This window comes from Pollicipes pollicipes, unplaced genomic scaffold (assembly GCF_011947565.3).
Source record: "Pollicipes pollicipes isolate AB1234 unplaced genomic scaffold, Ppol_2.1 Scaffold_7261;HRSCAF=8764_pilon_pilon_pilon, whole genome shotgun sequence".
Lineage (NCBI taxonomy): Eukaryota > Metazoa > Arthropoda > Thecostraca > Pollicipedomorpha > Pollicipedidae > Pollicipes > Pollicipes pollicipes.
This window is the reverse complement of record NW_023597054.1, coordinates 7007600-7022584: the sequence shown is the minus strand read 5'-3', so window position 1 is coordinate 7022584 and position 14985 is coordinate 7007600. Positions and strand designations below refer to the sequence as shown.

Here is a 14985-nt window from a genome sequence, read left to right as displayed (position 1 = left end):
GCAGGTCTGGTGTTCATGCAGTAGTGGCTCCTGTGGCAGGTGCGGTTGCAATCTGCCATCGGAATTCCCGTGGCTCGGTCAGACAGGGTGGCTGTAGTCATTTCCAACCGTAGGTCGTTAAACGTACCCTAGCAACCGAAGCGCCCGTAGACCCCAATGATGACACGGCAGCAATGACACCACAATGATGCCATCGCCGTGATGACATCACAATGGCGACGCCATGACAGCATGACGCCGTTTCGGGCTGAGCGTCCTCTGACCACCGCCTGGCAGCGCTGGGGATACCCGTGCCCTGCGGCGCGGCGACGCGGGTCGGCGGGTGTCGTCACGGCCTCTGCCGGCGATTGCTGGCGGCCAGCCGCGGCAGAGCCGCCGCTTGACCCGCCGGCCGCTTATGTAACGAAGCTGCAAAATTCGGGCACGGGTCGGTCCGGCGTCGGTGACGGGCACCGCCGGCCGGCCGTTACCGCTCGGGACTTATGTAACGGAGCGGAATCAGGACACGACGCTAAGCCTGCATTCAAGTGTTTCTTCAAATACAGACTAGTGTTAGACGTGTTGGAAGGCGATATGACTACCCCATGACCCACACCGACGCCAAATTTCTTTGTCGTTACGTGGCGTATGTGGTATTGATTGAAATGCCAGGGTTACTGCTATATAACATTGGTGGTGTGAAACGGCTTGAAAAGCATACGTGCTCATGCTATTATTTGGCCGTCATTTATCTTGCGTTTGGCGACACCTTCCCCTAAAATGCTGGGGGGCTCACCTTGCGTACATATGATATGCAGTTTGTCTGTATGCGGCCGTGTGGTGGTCGTTTCACCTGGATGTGGTAATTAGATGTGTCCCACAGATGAATGTCGATTTCGTCAAAGCAAAGCCAACGCACCAGCGATATTTGGACCCAGCGCAGCTGTAGGATACGGTCATTACATGCAGGGGTGGTCCGTAGGATACATGCTCTGCAGCTTCCGAGAATGAGCTTAGAGTCATCGATCCTCAGCGTTTTCTGACAGTGGGGCATATCTCCCAAGATGGTTTCATTGCCGCGCTAGAATCCATAAAGTAATAACCTTCGTGTGACCATTGCTCGTTTGGTTGGCGGATCGTCTTGCTTTGTGCCAAGTGTGGTTCTATTCATCTAGTGAACATCGCCAACCGTCAGAGGTCGCTCGCTGCGCTGCGAACACCTCATGTCAGACTGCGTGGAGGCTCCGGCCGCCCCCTTTGTTCCGGTGTTCGGGGGAGGATCGGACGTTTGCCATCGATTCCAGCGCCTCACGTAAGATACGCTGGGATGGAGTTCGCACGGCGAGGCTGCTGCGCCAATCTAACATTGGCCTGAGCCATCGATTTATGTCTTCACTGGGGTGGGCTACGGTGACGGGGCACCAGGCGGGACAGTATTGACAGGATTTGCAGTAGGGTTAGAGACTACAGGATCTCCAATCAGGACTGCAGAATACAGGGAATTGAGGCTAGTTGTGGATCACAGGACCGTAAGTCGGGGCCGGGGTCCATAACACTTCCAGCTAGGGATGGGGATCAGTGGCCTATCAGTTGAGACTGGGGATCGCTGAGCCATCAGTCGCGGCTGGAGACCACGGGGCCATCAGTCGAGGCTGTGAATCACAGGGTCATCAGTCGAGGCTGGAATCACGGGGTCATCAGTCGAGGCTGGGATCACGGGGTCATCAGTCGAGGCTGTGAATCACGGGGTCATCAGTCGAGGCTGGGATCACGGGGTCATCAGTCGAGGCTGTGAATCACGGGGTCATCAGTCGAGGCTGGGATCACGGGGTCATCAGTCGAGACTGGAATCACGGGGTCATCAGTCGAGGCTGGAATCACGGGGTCATCAGTCGAGGCTGTGAATCACGGGGTCATCGGTCGAGGCTGTGAATCACGGGGTCATCAGTCGAGGCTGGAATCACGGGGTCATCAGTCCAGGCTGGGATCACGGGGTCATCCGTCGAGGCTGTGAATCACGGGGTGATCGGTCGAGGCTGGGGACCATATGGTAAACAGCCGAGGCTGGCGGTCACGCGGCTGCCGGTCCATGTCAGTGATGGCGAAGCCTCAAACCTGACAGTGGGGATCACGTGAACCGACATAGGGACCGCTCAGACGCCAGTTTTTTCATGGAAATAACGTGGCCCCAGGGCTGGCCTGTTGACGGCTCCGGGCGACGGGGCGTGCCGGGGCCGGCGCTGTCCTCGCGTGCCCCGTGACCGCCGCCGGTCCGTTATGTAAGGTGCAGACGCCTGACGTCGATATCTGCGCTCGACCCTGGGCGGCGGCGGCGGCGACGGTACGAGGGTCAGCCCGCCCCGGAGCGGCCCTCGGCGGCGGTGTCATGCTGGACTGACCTGCCGGCTGACCGGGGCCGGCTCGGAGGCCACGCCGACGCTGACAAGCCCTGCGTCAGGCCTGATGTCGGCCGGGGCCAAGGCGGCCCGCTGACGGCGGGCTTGTTGTGGCCGCAACACCGGGCGGGTCGCCGCTCGGCCCGGAGCTGCACGAGTTTGCAACCGTAAGACGGCCTTGGCTTTGGAGGAACCAAGTCTTGCGTCGAATTCATATCATGTTGCGCAAGACTTTGGAAAGTTTGTCTGCACCTCATGCCCGATGGCAGTTGAGATCTCCGGTTGTGTTCATTATGGGGGCGGGAGGCAGGATGGTTACAGTGCTATGCCTTTTTTGTCTAATAAGCGTACTTCAATTTCGCGCTCGATTGAGTAACCTCATGCCATTTTAAAAAAAGGAGGTGGTGGAGAGTCTCCGACTGCAGAAACCATATCATTGTTCAGAGACCATGGCGCGTGCGGGGCTCGAAGCCGAAGGTGTCGTGTGGAAGCTGAGGGTGCTGACCTCGGGGCCATTACGCCCCCGAGATAAAATGCCGAAACCAGGGGCCTCAGGAAATCCCCGGGACTTTCAGGGGGTAGGCAGCGGCGCTGCAGGGCCGCCTCAGTCTCCCACCAACACGGCCGTTGTTAGAACAGCGACCGTGAGATTCCTGACTGGTTCTGGTGGGTCCCATTTGCCAACGATTACTCTCGAAGCCGCATTCGGTCGCATGAACCATCCTTTTGTTTGCCCTTCAAAGGCCAGAGACGCCTTCCGCCCGGCCTGGCCACTCTCCGCCCGCGTTTTGTGTCGCAGTAAAACAGGAGACTCGGCGGGCGCGTGCAGCGCGCAGGGGCCGTGACGCGGCGCGGCTGATAAGATACCCCTGTGTACAGGGCGTCTCTCGGAGCCGCGGACCACCAGGGCCGGGGCGGGGCCAAGGACAGGCGTCACGCGGGGGCCGTATCGGCTCGGCTCGGCCGCTGACGGCAGCGGAGCCGCGCACACTACGCCGAGGCTTTTCTGTATCTGAGAGATTACACGAACATCAGCACCGCCGCTGCGCGGTCCGCGTGGTGTCGACGACCGGTCCCAGGACATCGACGTTGATAACGACCATCGATCCCGAGGTTTTGGCATTGGCACGGTTGGTCGGTCCCAGGTTTCGATGCGAAGAGATATTTACTCATCGTTGAAATCGGTGTCTTGTGACGGGCTCAGGAAGCTCTGCGTGTAGAATTAAATGAGCCCTGAATGTCTCTGCGACCTGATCATGCGAATTGCCGACAGCGATCCTCTTTGGCTGACGCCTTGAATCTGACGGTGTGCATGACATGCGAGATAACCTATGTTGAAGTCGTACTATGCTTCGAATAATCGGATCTTGTTAGGTCTTGTACTCAGGGTTTTTATTTAAGCTGCATGAATATATATGCGGCGTTTGCAGGATGTCACAATGAAGGGTTCTAAGGTTTCAATATTCCATAAAAAACACATTTTAGCGGACGGCGGACGCGCGTGATTATTTACATAGCGCTTAGCAACGTCGCACGTTGCCAATCTCATTAACTTAACACGTCCACCTCGACCTGTTAATTGTCGACATGTGTTCGCATGCATGTCAACGAATGCCTTGTATATTGGTGGGAAGGGATAGGTTGACACATGCCCCTCATGAATGCACTGCTAAAGTGATTCTTAGGTTTTGACGCATGCTTAAATTTTTGGTCCTTAGCTGCACTATATTTCAGAGAAATATTGCACTTCAGCCTATTGTTTACCCTGTTCTGATACGGAAAGATAATTTTAAAAGGCAACCAGTAAGGTTTTTCTTTGGCGTTGGCATGTGTCCATGGTTGACCCGTGCACAGTTGCAGTTTGCTGTGACGTACCGATCCTGGATGTGTTTCGAAGAGAGATTGCATGGTTGTTCCCCGTCGCCTGCCGTGCGTGACGTCACGCAGCAGCGATTAGCGTCGCCAGCTGGAGGACGTCTTGGTGGCCAGGATATTCCAGGGCATGGATGTTCCAGGATGTATTTCAGGATATTGTATGGAGGCCAGGTGCAGTTAGCCAGGCCGCTCCGCTGGCCCACCGCCAGCTGCCGCCGACCACATCCTCCCCCGGGAGCCGTGCGTGAGCTGGCAAGGCCGGCGCCAGGCCGCCCTGCTGCCAGGCACACTGTGAGTGGGCCGGAGCGTGTGTGTCCGCCGGCGGCCCCGGTTAGAGCAGGGCCGGGGCCGCGCCGTCTGCACGCCGGGCCGCCGCCCGTCGGCGCGCCCGGTGCCACGAGACCCGTTCTGAGCGCAGGAACTGCTCTGCCGGCAGCCACGTTCCTGGTGTTCCGCATCACCACGCTGGGCTGGATGACGCGTTGGCTGGTGGTCAACCGCGACTCGGTCCCGCTGCCCGCCTACACTCTCGGCAGTGTCGGTCAGTGGGGTCGGCGCTACCGTGTCGGCAATGGTGACTGAGACGACATCCTCCCATGCAACCTCGCTGGGAGGTTATAATGACATTGCGCTCGCCGTTGTGGTTTGTCGTGCATTGATATTGTTTGTCATTCATCGGTTTTGGTCATGCTGTAATCTCCGGTACGAGCTTCTGCGCAGTGGCTGGCCGCTGCATTCCGAACGCTAGGCTATGCCAAGGTGTAATTACCCGGAAAAGCCGTCCTCCGTATCAAGATTGCGGTCAACTTTCGTGTTTTCCCAAGGAGACTAAAAGCGCAGCCGTCTGTCTGTGCCTCTGCCCGTGTCGCCGCTGTGATCACCCGTCTTGACCACACCACGTGCCCTGCCGTTTTAGCGCTGGCCACCCTGGTGGCGATGAACATCGTGCTGTTCTTCCGTGTGCTATACGCCGACTTCCGGAAGGTGAAGCGGGAGGGCGCGGCCAAGCCGCCGCCAGCAGCCAGCAGACCCGACAAGATCGACTCGGCTTTCCGCCGCTTAGTGCGGGGCACCGAGGAGGAGGAGGTCTTCAGCGACAAAAGGGAGTAGCCGGGGTCCAGCCGCCCGCACAGCCGCCGCCGGCCTGCCACTACTTATGCGCCAGTCCGGACGGCTGTTTCGTCTCCGTATTTTTAGACACGGTAACAGTGTTGCGTGTGATTGACTCGGTTAGCTTTTGCTGTGGTTTTGCGTACCAGTATTTGTTTATCGCATGTTCGTGTTGCTTCATAACATTCGATTTGATAGTCTGAAGTAGTTGTAGTGTGTGGCTAGTTTACATTAAACCTTACCCAATGTATTCAATCACTTCAGGATGGTTACCAGGTTGTGTTAGTTGCAGTTTGTGGTCATTTTGCATTGAACGTTTCCCAGTGTTCTCTATCACTTGAGAATGACCACCCACATATGCTTCCATGTTGTTCAACTGAGGTACCTCGATAAAGTCAGTGTGACGCTGCACAACACGGCACTGGCTAAAGCAGCAGACGTTGCTCAGTCCTCAACGGTGAGCGTTGAGTCCAGGGCTGTTCACCATATACAGCAGCTTTACAGTGCTGACATCAGCGGCGCTACGTTCGTCATAACGACATGATCATGTACAAAGCATCTAGTGATTGGGACTCGGGATGTAGTCGGGTAATGTTGCCTTGTGATGTCGCACTGATCAACTGTAACTTGCTGGTTGCGATTGGCGCGGCAGTAATCTGTAACCAGTGTATCGGTGTCCTGGTGGGGCAGCAAGTGTTATGGAACTGGCACGCACTCGGCAATAGACATTCGTGTTTGTGTCGTAACCGTAGCACATTGGTGTTATGATGTCAAACGACTAGCTGTTGTCTTATGTCTGGCAGCGTCCGGCGTGGATTTGTATTGCCCCGTGTCTGGTGTCACGTGTGTGTTAGCATACCTGCCCTGTGTGCGCCCGCTTATTGTGCGCTGGTGTGACGCGCGAGGCTCTGGACTGTACTAGCTTGTCTTGTGTGCGCTGTGCCCGGCACTCTCAGGTAGGAGCTGCGTCTAGCCCCCGCTCACTCCCGTCACTGACACACGTCCACTCTTGAGTGTGCCTGTCTTTGTTGTCTCGTGTCACCGTCACGCGGCCCGGGGAATGTGTCTCCGTCTGGTGTCTCGCGTCGCACAATGCATGCCTGTGTCCCCAAGGGCGAAGTCACACCAGATGCGTCGAACGTAAGTACGCATGGGGCTGTGTCAGAGAATGGACTTCGCCAGACCTTAAGAGTCTGTCTGTGACACAGCTGCGTGCGTAATGGCGTCCGTTACACGTGGCGTGAGTTGGCCCTCACTCTTGGCATGAGTTGACCACCACTCTGCCTCCCGCATCACCCCTGAGCTTGGTGTTTGGGGCCTCTGACTGCCTTCCGGATCGCCCCTGAGCTTGGTGTTGGTGCCTCTGACACTAACATCGTTTGCCGTGAACTGTGTCATTTTCATTCTCCATTGTCTTGTATACTTTTTGCCCGGACACGGGTTGCCAATCTCTGTTGCTGCTGCTTAACAAGCATGAGCATTCCACACCGTAATACTATCTCTGCTCCTGTTGTCCAAGGCGCCCCCCCAAACCCGACCAAGGTGATACTATCAAATGGTGCGTTGGGCGGTTCACTGCGGCCGCTTCTGGCAGATGTGACTATTTTTACACATGTGTACTGGGCTCAACCAGGGCCTGATGGCGTATTCGCTGCGGGACACTGTGACAGGTGGGCGCCACTTCTTGTCTTGTTTGAACTAACCGCGCGCACAGCGGAATCCATGAGGGACCGGCCCTCGCTGGTCAGCTCTACCTGACTGTCCAGGAACGCTTATTTGATTGCGCTGTGGACGCTGACAAATTGTGCTGACTTGAGCCGTGGATTTGGTTTAATGTTTGCACCGTGCAGCAACAATGTGCATAATTTGTATAATGGCTCAGCGATACCGCGCAAGGTACTGTTGTCAATGTCAGGGGTGGCGCCACCAGTCGACGATTGGCGGAGGGGACGGAGGGGAAGGCAGAGTTCAAGACACAGCCTTTTTATGTCACACCATGGCCGTAATGGGAATTTCAAGGTCTTTTGGATGGAGTGCGTTTGCCTTCTTTCGGGTGCTGCTACCCCTGCGAAGACTGTACCAATCAGCGGATGTTAGTTTTATATGTGTGCCGGGCGCCTACGTTCAAACCAAGACCAGTCGCAGCCATATGCGTACATCACGTCGCAGAATGGGTTTCAAGCTTCATCGCAGCGCGGTGCGCCGCCATCGTGGGGGTGTGCACCACATCGCTGTTACCTGTTCGTCCCAAGCTGCGCGGCTGTGGGTCGGACGTCGGCGTGGTCATGGCGGCCCCAGCTTCCCCGCAATGTTCGTGACTCGCTGCGTCCAGCGGCGTGCTGTGTTTTGTAATACACAGGCGTGGCATACGGGACGTTATGTGGAGAGAGAGCGGACCGTGGCGAGGGGCGCGGCTCGCTCTCTGGCGGATCCCGCTGGGACACGCCTGGGACAGGCGGCCGATCTGGTCACTGGCGGAATCTGGCGGAGATGGTGAAACGAGAAGTTCGAGGGAATACCGTCGGTCGCGCAGCTGCTGATTACACGCGTGCGCGATGTATAAGCTGGGCAGCACGATCGCCAGTTGATTAAAAGCGTCTTTTGTCAGGACTGTCTCTTGTCCTTCACCAATGTTATTGATCTGAAACACGGATGAGCAACAGTGAGGGCAACAGCAACGGGAAGTCCAGCACTGAACCACTTGTGATCAGGCGTGAAATGAAGAACCTGTGTCAAACACACACTAGCGGCGATTGATGATACGGTATATTTTCATCCCTCGTGCATTCTAGCACTTCCAGACTCAAACACGGTAACTTTGCCACGTCACCTGGTTGTTGCGCACATGAAAGTCCGCAGGACATGGTATGGCGTTGGGTAGTGGCGCATCGCACAGAAGATACGCAGCCACGTCCTTCGTTTGTGAAGGTGTGGTGGGAATTGGTAATCTAACATTACAAGATATGGGCTCGTCACTTTGGAAATCGCTGCTCTTGCAGAGTCGGGTGTCACGCTGCCCGGTCAATATCCGGCTGGCGCAGTTCTAAAAAGAGGACTGAATTTCATATGTTCCAAAAGTGGAGGGAATGGACGCCATATGACAAGTGTAGTCGGTGCGCTCTAAAGCCCGAATCACTATCACCTTCGTCAAAAGTGGAGTATTTTTTTCCATTTTCCAATTCTGTTTATTTCCATGGTTCGTTGTGCACCTGTATTGGACTTAAGAGATGCGTGGACCATGGGCCTCCGAGCTCATCCAACGTCCTTGCGCCCGGCTCATGATATTTTGCTGCCAATAATATTGCTTTGTTATCTGGCGACCCGCACAACCGTCAGTTGGAGAAAACAAGATATATGGACACACTCATGTACCGCAAATTGGAAGCGCAGCTCCGAACGCCGGATGTGCGTAGCGATTGCGTCATCCGCGTCGTTTTGTGTTCCGAGCCTTTACAGCAGCCAAAACATAATGCGAGTTCGCGGGGGTTAATAGCACTGCCGCAGTGTGTCGAGGTCACGAAGCTCGCTGCGTGAAGATGTTGTGAAGGGTCTACGTGATCGGTCCGTTCTGAAATAGTAAATTTTCCACAAGGAATTTCTCGGTAAGCCATTTTGATCCTATTAAGACAAGTAGGGATTTGAGGGTACATGTGACGGTTATGGAAACGAAAATGTGTTTTTCGCATGTCATTCAAACTAAGCCAACTCCTAGCAAAAACCAAGAAATTGGTGCCTAAGTTGGAATACCAAGTGATTCTTTATTAGCTTAGTCAGGTACACGAGTTGTTTGAAGTGTGATGAAATTGCAAAGAAAAGGATTAATTTTTTGTTGCTAGTATGAGGTGCCAGATTGCAATCTTTTCAGCCTTTGGTGTTGCGTCAGCATCAGTTATGATGTAGGTGTACTTTGCTACCTAATGTAAGAAAAAATCATTGTACACCATTTGTCATGTTTAAGGCAGAACATATCATAAATGATCTAAAAACAGGTAGAATCATGCTCCTACCTTCAAATTCTAATAACTACGATAGCGATCTCCTGGGCGCCGCACACACTGCATGGCCGGGACTCCAGCGCTGTTTTTGCGTTGTTGTGTAATTACAATATTTCTGCTTATCAAGAACCATACAAAATATATGGAACCAAGGTAACAATAACAGTGCAATGAAAATAGTTTCTTATCACATTTAGGTATTTTTATGAAAAGCACAGGCCAGAATAGTCCAGAACATAGCCTAAACTAGCCTAGCCTAACTTAACCTAACCTAACTTAACCTAACCTAACCTAACCTAACCTAACCTAACCTAACCTAACCTAACTTCCCCAAACTGTATCCCCTTCAACCCAGCACCCCATTGGCATTCATGTTCCATGCCATATATAGGTACTGTATAGTGAGCTTTTATTTAGCCACCATGTTCTCATTTTGCTTTACATTTCCCACCTGATTCGCCTGCAACCCATGGTCCCGTTGGCGTCAGTGATCAAATTTCATGGATTCTTGTTACCTTGGCTGGGCACATTTTTATGGTTCTTGATGCTGCCTGATGCGCAGTAATGTGAGCGTGTGCAGTAATGGCGCCAGGGTCGTGGGTGCTGTGTGTTTGCAGAGGTCGGATGTTCAGTATCGTAATTAGTTAAGTTCCAAGGTGAGATTATAGATGACTTGTTTTATGATTCATTATATGTTCTGCCTTAAAAACAATGATTGATGTACAGTGCTCTTTTGTAACATGAGGTAGGAATGTATACCCTGACCTTAAATATTCTACCATTCTTTTGAAGTTAAGAGCATTGACAACTTTCACTGATTACCTACCATTGCCTGTTTTGCTCCGTCTTGTCACCTTGCTACCATGGCATTCCTTACGCTGCCAGTTTTGTGATGCATACCATCGTGGGAAGTCCTGCCGTTATCATGTCATGACCCACTTTTTGGACTGGGGCTTTTCCATACAGCAGCTGCATAGGAGGTTGACTGTCAAAGGATTCTAAGCTTGTTGCCATGCTTCCAGACTGCAGAAAGATATGTTATGCTGAGCATGTACATGTCTGGTATAGCTAGGGCATGACAGCAAAATTTCAGTTCATATCTGTTGTAGATCTAAGCTTTCAAGATTTGGAGATTGTCACCACCACTCTTAGTGCATATTGTAGTGATGTTTCATTGAGCAATGATGTTTCAAAGTAGTTTCAGGCAAAAGTACTCTGGACACATTTTTCACATAATAATAAGTTGCAAATTCAGCTCAATTTGGCCAGGCCTGAGTAAGGCACACACCAACTCAATGTTTAGCTCAGTGCACTGATGTCATGTGAAGTGAATGGATCTTCATGCAGACTGGCTTTGCTAGCTGCCTGTTGAGAAGCCTGAGTAAAAGCTAATTACTTTTTCATAAATTATCTGGCTATGGGAACAGGCTTACAAAATGTAGTTTCTAGATAATATTTAAGTGGTTATATACTATCATACAATGCTCAATATATGATGTAGTCAAATCTAGCAGGTCAAAAATAGAAACGTGCCTCAGATACCATCACAAATTAGGTTTGGACATGCAACGATGATGTTACCAGCTGGCAGTTATGGACAACATCTTAATGTGTATGGCTCTATTTTGCTTGCATTTTGCTCTGGTCCTAGTCCTTGTGTATTAAAGTAAGTGTTCCACATATGTATAAGGTTTTGAACTGAAAGCCTTTCGTTTTTGTTCACAATCCTGCCCTTCTTAGGACCTAAGCCTCTCTAGTTCACGAGCTCAACACCCACAGAAATGTGTCAAGTTATATTGGGGAGGGTATGTCAAAGTCAACTTGTCATTTATGATGTCATAATAGTGTCATTCAAGTCTTGTCATTCCATAAGTCATTCATCATTGAAGGCCAACAATAATATAATTATTATAATTGCTGATCATATCTGGCATTCATGGGTGCAATTTGTAGAGAGAACAGTGGTCAATTGGCTCTCAATCAATGCTGTGCTAGGTGTGGTGACAATCAAACCATGAAGCATTGAGCATATTTATGGAACAGAATTGTGCTGTTTAGAGCAGTCTTTTGCACTTAAAAAGTATATCAATAGTTTTAAATGAGCTTGTTTCATTCTATCTGATGCTCACTCCAGTATCTTCAAATGTGAAACATTCCCTTCAGCTTATCAATCAACACAAGAAGAAAGCTAATTTTGTGTTTTTATATGTGTTGTATTTACAATACACTGAGCATAAAAGGCATGCCATATGTCATTGTTACTGTTGTCCATTGCTGCCAAATGTCCACCCAATTCATCTGACCATGTCCAGCAGGTGGAGGAAGGACGCACCATGGCAGTGCCAGCGGCAGAGGCCGACCTGGACCAAATAATGGCGGTGACTGCCGCCGACCGGGAGCGGGCGGCCGCGCTGCTGGCTGCTGCTGGTGGCAGTGTGCAGCGCGCCATCAACATCCACTTCGAGGCGGAGCGCGTGCCCGAGCCGGCTGCCAACGGCGCCGACGCCTCGCCGGCGTCGCCTGCCGCCGGCGACGCGGGCGATGAGGTGCGCGCGCCGATCCCGCCGCGCGCCGAGGTGCTGCTGGAGCCGGCGCACAGCGCCGCCAACTACGCGCTCCCGGCGCGCCGCAGCCGCCTGCGTCAGCGAGACTCGGTGTTTGACAAGTTCCGCGACTTCAGCGCAGAAATCCGGCTGCAGGAGCGGCAGCTGGGGCTGGCGGCAGCCGGGCCCAGCCGCCGGCCTGTGCGCGACAAGCTGCAGACGCTCGAGGAGATCTTTCGGCCGCCGCTGGAGCTCATCTTCCGCGGCACGTTCCAGGCGGCGCGCGATCAGGGCGTGGCCGACCGCAAGTGGCTGATGGTCAACGTGCAGAACACGGAGGAGTTCGCCTGCCAGGTGCTCAACCGCGACGTCTGGTCATCGCACAAGGTGCGCGACATCGTGCGCGCCAACTTTGTATTCTGGCAGGTGTACCACGAGAGCAGCGAAGGGCTTAAGTACAAGACGTTCTACCCGGTGTCCAGCTGGCCGTACGTGGCCATCCTGGACCCGCGCACCGGTGAGCTGCTGCGCACCTGGGGAAAGCTCGACAAGAACGCCGCCATCGAGTTGCTTATCGACTTCCTGGAGGCGCACAAGTTCAGCGAAGACGCACCGCCCACTCCTAAGCGGCCGCGGCAGGCGAGCGTGCTGGAACTGGATGAGGAGGCGCAGCTGAGGCTGGCCATTGAAAAGTCGCTGCGGCCGGAGCCAGCGCGCCGCCGCCGCCTGCTCGTCGCTGATTCAGACTCGGACGGCGAGGACGACGACTTCTGGGCCGAGAGTCCAGCGCTGTCGTCCATCGCCTCCACGCCGCTCTCGCCCGGCGGACGCAGCGAGCGTGTCTCGCCCGTGCCGCCGCCGCCGCGACAGAAGCTCGAGCCGCCCGCACCGGACACGAACGGCGCCGACTCGGTGGACTTAGTGCCGGACAACGATGCGGGAAAGACTGGCGACGACTGCGCTCGACGGCCGCCGCCGCTAACGGCGGCATCGGCCCGTCCACCGACGCCGAACGGATCGGAGTGCGGCGACGGCGGGGCGACGCCGGCCTGGACGCTGGCGCTACGCCTGCCGGACGGGACCCGCGTGCAGCTGCAGCTACCGGCCTCGGCGCGGCTACGCTGCGTCACGGAGCACGTGCAGCAGCTGGGCTATCCGGCCGCCGAGCACGTGCTGCTCGCCACGTTCCCACGGCGCGTGCTGTCAGCACCCGAGCGGGCCGAACAGACACTGCGGGAGGCCGGCCTCCACTCGCACGATACGGTGTTCGTGCAGAGCCGGTAGGGGTGCCGCGGCTCACGAGTGTTTTGGAAGACTGCAGGGCACGCGACCGACCTCTTATTTACGTCCACTGCCGATTATTCCTGATGTGTGCGCACAGCTGCGCTTCTTACCCGTTTTCTTAAGCTAAGTGCATGGCAATAAATGTGTGTAGTTTTTACCGGTGTTTGTCTTGCACCGTTACTCTCAATAATTCTGGGTGGATGTGGACAGCCAGCAGACCCGTTGCGTAGATGTGTTTCGTCTTTTTCTGTTCGCCTTCGGTTTTCATTGCTATTCTGCCACTGTGAAGCTCGTGCATGTATTATGTTGGATAACCGACACACAGTTTAACAGCGATATTGGCTTACGCCAAAGAAGTATGAATAGTTTTAAACGGTGTAAAAGCAACAAACCGTAATAATGTAATGTAATGCATTAGGAGTTCATAGATCTCAGACTGGGTTATGGACCTGGACTATACCAAAAGGTACTGGTCAAACGACATCAAGCAACGTTATTCGTGATCATAAACACAGCTTGGAACTTTCAGTATTTACCATATAGCTAATGCTTACTTAATGACCTTTAACCAGTGCCTCCTGTTATACTGATGGTCCCAGCATAATAGCCGAACTCAATGCCGAAGAGCCAGGAGCTGCAGGTCTTTATTGCTTAAATCAAGTAATTCCTTAGCGTGCTCCAGGCCTGGTCCGAGACTCGTGAAACATACATTTGACAGCACAAAAGAACACCACGAGCTCATAGTTTCACTCCTCAAACTGAGGAAAAGCGTTCTGCGTTGTGTGAATGCATGCCAAATGGTATGCATGCCGGCCAGAGAATCAATACCGCACAGTCGACTCGGTGACGGTCTAAGCCCTAGCAGTCCGTTTCCCAGGCGGGGGCAATGCTGAGGTCATAAATAGCAATGTTCAGGACACTAAGCAAAAAGTGGCCCCTGTGTCGGTCAACGGTCCGCACGGTATAGCAGGGGGTCCTGTTAGAGCAAGGGACTGACTCGGCCAGGGGCACAATTGCTGGAAAGGGACGGAGACGAGACCATAAAGATAACGGGCCTCTTGCGTGGACCGGGGCTCTCTGACAACATAAGGAGATATACAGGGCTGCGATAAGCGTCCACAATGAGACAATGAAAGGGGCTTGTCGGTTAAAACCTGCGGCATCGAACGGGACATCTCACTCTTTTTTTGCCCGGAAACCCGTTCGGCCCGACTGGGGTCCCTGTGGAAATTACTGAGCCGCTGTGCCGTGCCGGCAAGAAAAAGAGAACCCTCTGTGCCGCTCCAGGGCAAGCCGCCCTAGTCAGAATGCTTCCGTGTCCCGGAGGGAGCCGAAGCATGATCTATCTCTCTGAGTGCTCCCGGATCGGTCGGGGGACGCCGGCCTCCGTGACACCAGAATAGCAGTTGGTAGGTACCCCGGATAGGGACGTAAAAACCATGTAGGCCATGGTATGGAAACATGTGAAACATGTGAAACATGGCATCAAATAATTTTGGGTATGCATGTTCGCAATCTTCAGAAGAAAGAACACCGATGCCGGGCGTTGCAGTTTCCGGTACCGAGCGGATCTGGCCGCTGCAGCAAACACCGATGGTCGCCTCGCTCGCGAGAGCAAATATTTGTACTCATATAATGCTTATGAAAACTTCCTGAAATCAATTCGTACCATGTTTAGGTAAGACTGGAGCATAGTGTTTACCTCTACGCTTTTGATGTGGACGCATTGACCTCTAGCTACCTCCAACACGTAAAAATCAGCGATTTAATCAAGTATAAGAATGTATTTCTTTCTGACGTACC

The 14985-nt window shown here is 53.5% G+C and overlaps 2 protein-coding genes across 4 annotated transcripts in view; both read left to right on the top strand.

Moving 5' to 3' along the window:
* LOC119111939 (TLC domain-containing protein 2) overlaps positions 1 to 7727 on the top strand; it is a 29985-nt gene extending 22258 nt beyond the window's left edge. For both annotated transcript variants that reach the window (XM_037235821.1, XM_037235822.1), the window contains 2 exons: positions 4687 to 4791; positions 5167 to 7727. In XM_037235821.1, the coding sequence (XP_037091716.1) occupies positions 4687 to 4791; positions 5167 to 5360 (299 nt within the window). In that variant the 3' untranslated portion in view covers positions 5361 to 7727. The remainder of the gene's footprint in view (positions 1 to 4686; positions 4792 to 5166) is intronic.
* A 1087-nt stretch (positions 7728 to 8814) lies between these two features.
* LOC119111938 (UBX domain-containing protein 7) lies at positions 8815 to 13339 on the top strand. 2 transcript variants are annotated; one of them, XM_037235820.1, is made up of 2 exons: positions 8815 to 8962; positions 11671 to 13339. In XM_037235820.1, the coding sequence occupies exon 2, from the start codon at positions 11689 to 11691 to the stop codon at positions 13180 to 13182; it is 1494 nt and encodes a 497-aa protein (XP_037091715.1). In that variant the 5' UTR covers positions 8815 to 8962; positions 11671 to 11688; the 3' UTR covers positions 13183 to 13339. The 2 variants fall into 2 exon arrangements, with proteins under 2 accessions (XP_037091715.1, XP_037091714.1); XM_037235819.1 differs by having other exon boundaries at positions 11668 to 13339.
* The last annotated feature ends 1646 nt before the right edge of the window (positions 13340 to 14985 follow it).